Source organism: Clarias gariepinus, chromosome 27, assembly GCF_024256425.1.
Source record: "Clarias gariepinus isolate MV-2021 ecotype Netherlands chromosome 27, CGAR_prim_01v2, whole genome shotgun sequence".
NCBI classification, from domain to species: Eukaryota; Metazoa; Chordata; class Actinopteri; order Siluriformes; family Clariidae; genus Clarias; species Clarias gariepinus.
The window spans coordinates 16,117,849-16,129,382 of record NC_071126.1 but is presented as its reverse complement, the minus strand read 5'-3'; the positions used below and the strand labels follow the sequence as shown (position 1 = coordinate 16,129,382).

At 43.7% G+C, this 11,534-nt stretch overlaps 1 protein-coding gene across 1 annotated transcript; it reads right to left on the bottom strand.

The window, feature by feature from the left end:
- Nucleotides 1-9,758: 9,758 nt before the first annotated feature.
- On the bottom strand, nucleotides 9,759-10,713 carry LOC128515392 (fatty acid-binding protein, brain-like). Its single transcript, XM_053489563.1, has 4 exons — nucleotides 10,576-10,713; nucleotides 10,328-10,500; nucleotides 9,984-10,085; nucleotides 9,759-9,881 (listed from the first exon to the last, which is right to left on the bottom strand). Exons 1-4 carry the CDS (start codon nucleotides 10,643-10,645, stop codon nucleotides 9,831-9,833), a joined length of 396 nt encoding a protein of 131 aa, XP_053345538.1. The 5' UTR covers nucleotides 10,646-10,713; the 3' UTR covers nucleotides 9,759-9,830.
- Nucleotides 10,714-11,534: the final 821 nt, after the last annotated feature.

Below are 11,534 nucleotides of genomic sequence, written 5' to 3'. Positions count from 1 at the left end.
GCTTAATGGGCATTGAGTCTTTTGGCGGTGGGCAGGTACTCTAGGTTCCTATGATTGGTCCACACTATGAAGGGGAGCTCAGTCCCCTCCAGCCAATGTCTCCACTTCTCCAGCGCTAACATGATGGCTAGGAGCTCTTGGTCGCCTACATCATAATTTCTCTCAGCTGGAGATAGACGGCAGGAATAGAATGATCGGGGGTGCAGCTTGTTATCTTGTGGGGATCTTTGGGGGAGGATGAGTATGGAGGTTGAGGTGAACTGCCTTTTAAGGTCCGCAAAAGCCTTGTCTGCCTCCTCGTTCCTGTAGAACTGCGTTTTGGCGGAAGTCAGGGAGGTGAGGGGGGCGGCGATGGAACTGTTACCTAGAATTAAACGGCAATAGAAGTTTATAGAAGAGATTGTTTTCTAAGAGCCTCTGCAGAACTTGGCGACGTGGTGCTGGTGCTTCTCCAGATCTCGAGAGAAAATTTTAAATGTCATCCAAGTATACGAACACGAAAGAGTTCAAGGAGTTGCAGAGGACGTCATTAATGAGGGCCTGGAATACGGCAGGGGCATTGGTCAGTCCGAACGGAACCACCAAATATTCGTAGGGGCCAGTAGGTGTGTTGAAAGCTGTTTTCCACTCATCACCTTCCTGGATGCGGACGAGGTGATGGGCATTTCGTAGATCAAGTTTGGTGAAGATGTCCGCTCCCTGGAGAAGTTCAAAGGCAGTGGCCATGAGTGGTAACGGGTAGCGATTCCTGGCAGTTATCTCGTTAAGCCCTCTGTAATCAATGCATGGACGAATGGACTTGTCTTTTTTCTTGATGAAGAAAAACCCTGCCCCAGTGGGAGAGGAGGATTGACGGATAATTCCGGTAGCGAGGAAGTCTGTGATGTATTTATTCATGGCCTCTCTTTCTTGGTGTGCTAGAGAGTAAATTCTTGTTCCAGTCAATCTGGGGACCATGGAGGGCTAGCCAGGGGAGTCCGAGGACCAAAGCGGCGTGTGATTTGTCAATGACGAAGAGGCAGATCTCCTCAGAGTGATTCTCTGACATCCTTAAAATTAATTGGGGGGTCCTTTGTGTGATGGGTCCAAGGCCTGAACGGCGAGCGGAGGGTCCAGGGGTACACAAGGGACCTTTAATGCCTTTACAGTAGTGGCGCTGATCGAGTTCCGGTCGGAGCCAGAGTCAATAATTCAATTCAATTCAATTTTATTTATATAGCACTTTTAACAATGGTCATTGTCTCAAAGCAGCTTCAGAAAAATGAAAGAAATTCATTAAAAATAATAACAAAAAAAGAATAATAATAATAATAAAAATAAAAAATATATATATAAAATAAAATAATAATAATAATAATAATAAATTGTGTATGTGTAAGAAAAATGTGTCTAGATAATAATAAGATGAATGAATGAAATTTCTCTGATGAGCAAGCCAAGGGTGACGGCGACAGTGGCAAGGAAAAACTCCCTGAGATGGCAATAGGAAGAAACCTTGAGAGGAACCAGACTCAACAGGGAACCCATCCTCATTTGGGTGATAACAGATAGAGATGATATAACACCATGTGTGTTATGCAGCTGAAAGTACAGTACAATATAACAGAAATTCTTTAAATTAACATGATTCCAGTTCAACATAGGGATGAGTCAGTAGGTGCAGACGGCAGATGGGATCTAGATCACTGGGGGCACAGGAGCAGGATGTGTAGCTCCAACCTTAATAAGGCAGAATCCAGCTGGAGCTGGTCCTTCTTTGGATGCCTTAGGATCCTCGCAGGGTTGGCCTTTGTCTACTGAAGCTGGTACAATCTCTAGATGCCTCGGGATGGGTAGAAAAGTACAGAACAGATGGAGAGAATTAGCGTAGTTGCCATTCAGGATAAATGTACTGTATGAAGTTATGGGATGAGTTACGCGTATGCCAGATTAAAGAGATGCATCTTGGGTCTACTTTTAAACTGGGAAACCGTGTCTGAGCCCCGAACACTGTCTGGAAGGCTATTCCAAAGTTTTGGAGCTAAATATGAAAAAGCCCTACCCCCTTTTGTAGATTTTGAAATTCTGGGAATTACAAGAAGTCCAGAGTTTTGTGATCTTAAGGAGCGTGGTGGATTATAGCGTATCAGAAGACTGGTTAGGTATGTGGGAGCTAAACCATTTAAAGCCTTGTATGTAAGTAATACTATTTTGTAATTAATTCTAAACTGTACAGGTAGCCAGTGCAGGGATGATAATATTGGGGTTATATGATCATATTTTCTGGATCTAGTGAGAAACTCAATGACTGAGCGTTCAATCGTGGTTTGTTTACTCCTTTTATACTTCCTGGTTCGCGACCGCATTACTTCCGGGTCCTAGTGCCGGTCGCAGCTTGAGTGTGCATGACAGTACCCCCCTGTCCAGGACCGGCTCCTGATGGTCCTGTGGTGGAGGATACCCGACGACGGTAGTCTCGAATTAGTTCCAGGTTGAGAATGAAACGGGCCGGAATCCAAGACCGCTCCTCGGGGCCGTAACCCTCCCAGTCGACCAGGTATTGGATACCTCTGCCCCGAGGGCGCGAATCAAGGATCTGGCGTACCGTGTAGGCGGGACCACCGTCAATGATGCGGGGAGGAGGAGCGGGGGGGGGGGGGGAGGTGCATTCATAGGAAATGTGTTTCAGCTGAGAGATGTGAAATACTGGATGGATCTGGAGTGCCGCAGGCAGCTGGAGCCGGTAGGTGACTGGGTTTATCCATAGAGTGATGCGGTATGGGCCGATGAACCTAGGTGAGAGTTTGCATGATTCAGTGCGAAGATGAAGATTTTTTGTGAAAATCCATACCCTGTCACATACGTGGTACAATCGGCCTGGGGGGTGTCGACGGCGATGCTGGGTGATGTAACAGGTGTTGGCCTGCCGGATGGATCTGTTGGCCTGGTTCCACAGCCACCGACACCGGTGGCCCAACTGTTGGGCTGACTGCACATCAACCTCTGGTTCTGGGTGGTTGAACATAGAGGGCTGGAAGCCGTAGCATACCTCAAATGGGCTTAACTTTGTGGCTGAGGAGGTATGAAGATTGTGGGATAGTTCTGCCCAGATGAGGTAGCGAGCCCAGGATCACTGACGATCGGCGATAAAGCATCTTAGATAGCGCTCCAGTTGTTGGTTGGTCCGCTCCGTCTGACCGTTTTTTGTGGGTGATATCCGGATGAAAACTGGGGCCCTCTGTCCTAGACGATGTCCTTGGGGAACCCATGCAGATGGACTACGTACTCTAGTATCAGCTCAGCTGTCATTTTGACTAACGGGAGTCCAGCGAGAGCCACCAGGTGCACGGCCTTAGAGAACCGATCGGTGATGGTCATTATGGCATCTTTTCCTTCGGAGACCGGCAGGCCCACGACAAAGTCGACGGCAATGTGCGTCCAAGGCCTCCGGGGAACCGGAAGAGGTTGAAGGTCTCCAGATGTGGGTTGATATGTATCTTTATCCATGGTGCACACTCGGCACGCCTGAACGAACTCTTTGACGTCCTTCGCGAGAGATGGCCACCAAAAGTCTTGTTGGATAAAGAGACTGGTCCGTCTTGTGCCTGGGTGTCCCAATATGGATGACGAGTGACCCTATTGTAGGACCTCAGATCTCATGGTTCCGGGCACGTAGAGTCGTCCAGGTGGCACACCTGCCGGTTCGGTCTCTGTGGTCTGCGCCTGGCGAACTCTCATTTCCAGGTCCAGTTGAAGTGAAATTTTTTGGAGAAGAAACTACATGGGTGTAGTTTCTGATCTGGACCTCGTTGGGAGAGAACAGCTCAAGCGCCCACATCTGAAGCGTCCACCTCCACAACGAATGCTTTACTGACATCAGGGTGAAGGAGAATAGGAGCGGTGTTGAAACGGTGGCAGAGTTTCTTGAAGACGTAGATAACAGTAGGGTTGAAGTGAAAAGGGAGAGATGGTAACTTGGCCTGATGGTAACTTGGCGAAGAGCGTTGGTTATGTACTCCTCCATCGCCTGCGTCTCTGTGGGTGTCAGCGAGTAGAGATGGCCGCGGGGTGGAATCGTGCCAGGTTGGAGGTTAATGGCGAGGTTGTACGGGCGACGTCTAGTAAGGTTGGTGGCTCTCCTCTTGCAGAAGACCTTGGCCAGGTCCCGATATGCCTCTGGGATGGCGTTGGTGTCGACGTCGAGGGGCCTCGGACTCCCGAGAGCACGTCCCAGCCGAATTTAGTAAGTCCATAAATGCGAGGGCTAAAGTGTCGTTAGCATCATCTACATGAATGTTAAAGTCTCCTACTATCAACACTTTGTCAGATTTAACCAATAGGTCTGATAGCAGATGTCCAAATTCTTTAAGAAAATCGACATATGGTCCTGGGGGTCTGTACACGGTGGCCATTGTAAAATATAGCGCGGGTTTATTATGTATTTCATTAAGTGCAACATTAATGATGAGCACTTTAAATGAGTTAAACCTGGGCCTTATTTTCTGAGTAACAATGCGTACATCATTGTAGATAGTGGCGACACCACCACGGCGACCAGTTAGACGGAGCTTGTGCTTATAAAAATATCCTGACGAAGTAGACTCATTTAGACCAATATATTCATTTGGTTTAAGCCAGGTTTCGGTGAGGCAGAGTGCGTCAAGGCAATAATCTAATATCATTTCATTAACAATAAGTGCTTTAGGCACAAGGGATCTAATGTTGAGAAGTCCAAACTTTAGAGGTAGATTTCGATTACTTAATTGCCCTTTTTCTGGTTTAATGGTTACCAGATTGTTTCGGCTGGATTTATTCTTTTTTCTCATTATTCGGGGAACAGACACAGTTTCTATAGGACAAGCTATGTGTGTGCGTCTATTAGTATGGCGAGTTGTATTGTGGCTGATATCTAAAAAATCTAAGGTATGACTTACCGTCAGTCAGATGGTTCGTAATGTCCTGGAGATGTTGTCTAAAAGGAACGCTGCTCCAGCTCTGCTAGGGTGCAGGCAATCTGTGTGGTAGAGCCAAGGACGCTCCCAGAAAACATTCCAGTTATCAACAAAGGGTAATCTCTGTTGTTGACACCAAGATTGTAACCATTCATTAAAGGCAAATAATCTACTGAACCTCTCGATTCCTCGCTGAAATGTGGGAAGTGGTCCAGATACGACGATCTTTGTCGTAGGTGATGTGCTGCGGACCTTCTCGACCAGGCTCCTGAAGTCCTTCTTTAGGATCTCCGTCTGCCTCAGCCTGGTGTCGTTCGTACCAGCATGAAGAACCACAGCTAAAATGTTCTTCTTCAGGGCCGCAGGTACCTGTGCAGCAACATCAAGAACACGTGCACCAGGTAAACAGCGAGTGTACAGCTTACCTTTAGCCGTGGTAGCACGCACGTGCCGGACGATTGAGTCTCTGATGACCAGCGCGTTGTGTACCGTCTCACGGAGAGGAGTGAAGCGGTTTCGGGTCGAGATCTCGAAGACAGGTGGTGGCGGAGGAGGAGAGGTCCTCGCCCGGGGCTTGGCGCGTGTCTTCCCGCTGCTGCAGTATCCAGGCCTCGTGGTATCCCGGCGCCAGGGTAAAGGAAAGCTGAGCAGGCCACGTCCTAGGTGCGTTGGACCTGGGCAGAGAAACACGCGGGGTAGAGGTTGTAGGAGAATTCTCACGCCGAGAATTTACCTGGGACAGGTGAGCGTCGGTCCGTGACGATTCCAGCGTGGCTTTCCGCTGCTGTAGCTGGGCCAGCTTCACCTGTAGGTCGCGGATCAGCTTCTCCACGGCCTCCAGCTCCAAGTCCACCGAGTGCAGCTCCAATGTCTCCTCACCTGCACACAGGGGCAGAGACACAACCGACATGGTAAATAGAAACGGAGATAATCAGTGCGAAAGAGCGTAAACAAACTTGTGATAGCCGGGCTAACGGGCTAGCGATGCTAATGCCGGTTAAAAGTGGTGTGCTACAAAACAATTAAAACTTAACGATATAACAGGCGTTTCGAGTGAATATATTATAAGATAGTATAAAATACTTATGTTTTATGTTCACCCTTCATAAGGAGACGAAAAAGTTGAAAAATTAGTCAGTCTAGCTTAGCTCGGAAAAAAGCTCAGTGCATCAACAGAACAAAACCAAAGACAGGACAAACCAGGAGCTAGGGGAGAAAAAAAAAAGTGCCTGGTGGGCCTGACTGCCAACGATTAGGTTTACGGGAAGTAGGGAGCATAATAGACTGGAAGCACTAGAGGTGCCTCCTCCCAATAGACTCCCACAGACAAGGGGGTGCCTCACTTTTACTGGACAGTCTTTAAGCCTGTGTCCTGAAGCTCCACAGTAAAAACAAGCCCCTTGTAGACGATGTCCGCGTCTCTCCTCGGCAGAGATGCAAGTCCTGCCTAGCTGCATGGGCTTCTCTCGATCGTCTGCTGCAGAGTAGGGGACACGTGCCCTATTCTGGGTTGGGGTGAATTCCTGGCAGAGGGCACACTTCTGGATGGCTGTCTTAAACGGAGACGTGAGTCGATCCGCCCGGCAAGATCCATGAGCTCGTGGGGGTCTGTGGGAAGTTCATGAGAGATGAGCTCGTCTTTAAGAGCTTCTGATAACCCTTCCAGAAAAACATCCGCTAGGGCTCTGTCGTTCCACCCACTAGGGGCAGCTAGGGTGCGGAACTCAATAGCATAGTCGTAGGCAGAGTGGGATCCCTGACGAAGACTTAATAACCTAGTTCCGGCCTTCCTGCCGACAAATGAGTGATCAAAGACCCTCTCCATCTCCTTGGAAAAGTCGTCAAAATTCTTACAGCATGGGTCGTGAGCTTCCCAAAGGACCATGCTCCACTCCCTGGCTCTTCCAGTTAGTAGCGAGATGTCGTAGGCCACCCGAGAACGTTCTGATGAGAAGGAGGAAGCTTGTAGTTCGAAAATCAGTGAGCATTGTGAGAGAAATCACCTACAAGTTCCTGGTTCTCCCCCGTAAGTGGGAGGGGCTGGTAGGCGTGGCTCTTGTGGGGTTCCGGAGTTTGAGGTCTGCGCTGTAGGCGCCTAAAAGAGCTGTACTTGGGAGATGACATCAGCTAGAGTCTGTCTTGTGGCGATGAGTTCCTCTTGGTTCTTATCGAGGAGCACGCCTTGGCCCTCCAGTGCCTTTCTCATCCTGTTTAAACATGCTGGGTCCTTAGTGGTGGCTGAATTATTCTGTCTCGTGCACGCGGATTAGGGGCTGTGAAGATGGACCCAGGTGCAGGTGGAGGTGCAGGTCATGAGCCTCCCAGTTCTTCTGTGGTGCTACTGCGCTTCTTTATAAGCCTGAAGAAATCAGCGCCAGATGAGAAACCGGTGTGCTAGCGGGGCGGTCCGGGAGGAGCAATGACAGCGTGGGAAAACATGACAGCATGATGAGAGCCTGACAGAGTGGGAAAGGAAATGTCAATGACCGACGTTGTCTTCAATCATCACGAAGCGCTGAAAGCATGACAGAAATATTATGCAGCAATAAATAAAAACAATGCAAGGTAAAATACAAACCTGTTCATGACTTCAGACTCTTCACACAGTCTCTGACAAAAGATACACCAACTCTGGACAGTTGCTTAAAATGTTACACCACAATCTGTAATATAATATTTTAAAAAGGCACATACAGTGGGAGTCATGTCAAACAGCTGCCTGGAGCATGACAGGTCCATGACAGGACCATGCACGATCCGTGCACGGAATGTGATCCCCCGCGATGACGCAGTTAACGATGCCCGCCCCATAAACGCCACCATGCGCTTTCCAAAAAGATGGTTGCAATGCTGTTTAATCCCGCCAGTTGGAGCATTGACTGCTTCAGTTAATTGCAGTGTTCAAGCAGCTGGTTACTATATTCAATATATAACATAACTTACGTCAACATAGTTTCATAAATAGATGATGTGCTAAAAAAGAGGGAGAAAAATTATTAATAAAACAGATTTAAATTACTCAATACACAACCCATCATGCTTATGCTATTTTTAATTAATTAATTAATAAAACTACTTATTGCAATATTTTTTACGACATCCTTAACAATCCTTAAAGACATGGTAACATCTATAATTTATCTATACTGGTCGTTGTAGGTACGGAATACAAATGCGGGCTATGTACAGTATTTTACATTACGGTGTATTTTATCTATTTCCGTTTAATACACTGGTAGATAATATTTTGCTGCAAAGTAAAGCATAAAATGTAACTTCTGCTTGGGTTTGTTTTTGTTATACTTTTGATGTTTTCACTGATGTTTTTTTTTTTCGCTGATAGTCAAAAATTGGCATAACAAATCAATTAATGGCGCATAATATCTGGAACAAATATCTGTCCATACGGATCAGTATTTATTTAGTCATTTAACCAGCATAACGTTCCCCCATCAAAGATCTGGTGGGGCATTAATCACATATCACAACTGTAAATAGATACGGCAGCAGAGACAGATTTAATCTCCATAAACATTTACACTTGAAAACAAAACTAAAACAAATAAACAATTTCAGAGGGTTAGCTCCTGTTATCGCAGGACAAGAATCACCTACAGTACGCTACAGTATTTTTCACTGCTTATATATTTTTGCCATAGTTTTATTTGGTTTTACACGATTTCATGTGTTCTTTCAAGAGTGAGGGAGAGCGAGTGCGTGCGCGAGAGCGTAGAGATCGCCCTCCGATATGGATTATACACACGGAGGGACATCTCGTTTAAAACTCTGCCATTATCGGTGAGGTAAACACTTCTTATTTTGCTGGTTAGACACAGACACGCACACACAACTAGGTGAAGACAAAGAATCTGAGGAATGTTTCCGGTTCACTATTATTTATAACCTGCAGGTGCGTCTTATCAGATGACGTGACCCGACCGAGGTTATATAAGCCAAAAATTTGGCGTGTTTGATAGACACATGCTTTACAACCGGCAACATGACAAGATGTTTCCCATACCGTTTTCACGCAGCACCATATTGTCATATTCTTTCTCCTAAAGGTGTTTTGTCGTTTTAGTTTACCCACTCCTTAAATTTATTTAAAAATTGTTTGGCAGAGATACAGCACTGTTACACAATGCTTTTATGTCATGTTTCCCAGGTGTTATTCAAAATGCAAATTACTAGCCACATTGTGTGTGTGTTTTTTTTTTTTTTTTTTTTTGCATATGTTTGTTTATGGTAATGTTTACCATACCCTGCCATATATTTACTTAATCTGGACAGTACAGTATATTTAAAGACGTTTTTAACTGTTTCATGCTCTCACAGTTGTTTATAGGACGTTTTAGTGGTAACATGCAGCTTCATTTCACAATACAATGTACTGCTGATCTACCAATGGCAATCAAGCACAACTCTTATATTCTATGATATGTCTTTAGTTTGTAATTCACCTGAACTCTTGCCTGTTATGTCAAATATTACTTTTTGCATCTTATTTTGGATTGTTTGAATTTATTCTTAATAAAATGCCTTTTTAGGGGCAATTGCGTCTGCCTAAACTTTTTTGCATCTGCCTCTGACTTTAAAATTTTTTAATGAATTTTTTTTTTTTTTATTTCGTATAAATTTTCCATAATTTTTTTTTTTTGCAATTATTTTTAACATATCTAAATAGCCTCACTGTCTTAAAGATACGCATCTGTGATCTACAGTAGACATGAGCAGTTATTGAACAGCAGTAGCACGTAATGTAGATTTTTCCCCACTTCTTTGCATCTGTCTTTTTGAAAGTTTACAACTATTAAATAAAAAACAAAACAATGTAATAAACTTTTTATTGTTTTTGTACAGGTTTCCAGACTGCAGATGAGGAGTTAGGTTATTTCATTTTCAAACCCTCTCAAAGATGCGCACTGCCACGGCATCATGGACTTTAAATGTCTGCAATATTAAACAAAATGTTTTGTTACAAAAGGCATTTAAGTGGTTGATCATACTGTACAATGGACAACATTTATTATGGGTAAAAAAATGTATTACTACCTTAAACAGTTTCTTATCCTTGATCTCATGGACAACGGTCAATTCAACCTTATCCCAGGTTAACATCTCAATGAGTTTGTCTCCTTCTAGGTTCACAACCGACTAGGAAACAGGCTTCTGGTTATCTTCCTATATTTTCCTATTTAATTATCATTGCTGGATAAATATTACAATTAAATTTATGCAACATTCTTTTTATGTCAAGCCTAGTCATAATAGAATTGGTAAATTAGCTCTGGCATATTCTATACATTACATTATATACATTGCATATTATATACTATACAATCTAATAATAGCTTTAAACCATATATTTAAGTTTAGTAAACCATCACGGTTCTTACTTTCCAGGACCTGCCATCCTGTGATTTATTCTGGAACTCCTCACTCAGTTTAAAAGAGTATTTGTGTGCACCAACAATGGACTCTATTAGAAAGACCACCTTGTCACCCTTTTGGGAAATTTTGAGGATTGGTTGAGCATCATGTGCAAAAGTTTTCTTTTCATGTTCAACACCTGCAATAAAACATTATTTGTCAAAATGCATTCGAATCATAGGCACAAATGCAAAAATTGAAGAGCAGATCTTACCGACTCTGTCCATGAAGTGGTCGAAGTTCTCTGAACTAACAAGCTTCCAGGTTCCAATGAATTTATCCATTTTTGTCTAAGGTCTAGTTCTATTTGCTGGGCAAAATTATGTTCTGTATTTGTTCTCGCAAGCTGTCTCTTATTCTTCAGTATGGACCACGGAATAAGGTTATTTATAGAAAATGTTAGGGGAGGAGTTTTATTACAAGTTCCAAGTACTAATTTGTTTTACATGAAAACAGAAATGTTATGTAATTGCAGTGGGTGATTATCGGGGTTCTTGCTGAGATGTAAAAAAAATTATAAAAATACAAACTTTTTAAATAACAACTGGTTAAACTGTAAATACATGATTACTGGAGGTACTTCAGCTTTAACAAAGTATCATCTTTCAGCACTATGTTATAAAAATATGTGGTATGTTTGAACAATGAGACTATCCTGACTATCCTCTTCAGTTGCCATGGCACATGCAGTATACAGTACAAACACTTAATGCATATACTGTGTTTATTGTACAGTGCATCTTTAAAAATAACTATAACATTTAAAGTAAATTTTTATTTTGAAATGATTAATTATTTAGTTAATTAATTTTGATAATGGCTTCTTTAGCACAAATGACTGTTAAAAGGTGACACAATTATTAAAGATGATCAGCATGTGGTAATACTGAACGAGTGATTGAAGACCAGGTTGCTTTTGATATCCAGAAGATGAGAAACTCCTGACCCAATGATTTAGACTGAAGATTGCTAACAGCCCATAGATTCCCTAAATTCAGTTCAGGTGAGTTGACTAGTAAGTTGGCAGTGCGGGCAAGTGTTAAATCCTGAAGCTATAGCCGCGATGTAAGCAAATTAACACATCTTTAAAAAATTTTTAAATGGTACAGCAGAGTCATGCCAGATCTGTGCCAAGTTTAAAGTATTCTCACAGGCTCTCTGTAAGTACGTTGT

Bases quoted from the DNA above. Each gene is read 5' to 3' on its own strand.
- LOC128515392 (XM_053489563.1), bottom strand. From the start codon at position 10,645: ATGGATAAATTCATTGGAACCTGGAAGCTTGTTAGTTCAGAGAACTTC. The intron at 10,501-10,575 runs GTAAGATCTGCT...GTTTTATTGCAG, and splicing joins CCACTTCATGGACAGAGTCG to GTGTTGAACATGAAAAGAAA. The intron at 9,882-9,983 runs GTAGTAATACAT...TTAATATTGCAG, and splicing joins AGGATAAGAAACTGTTTAAG to ACATTTAAAGTCCATGATGC.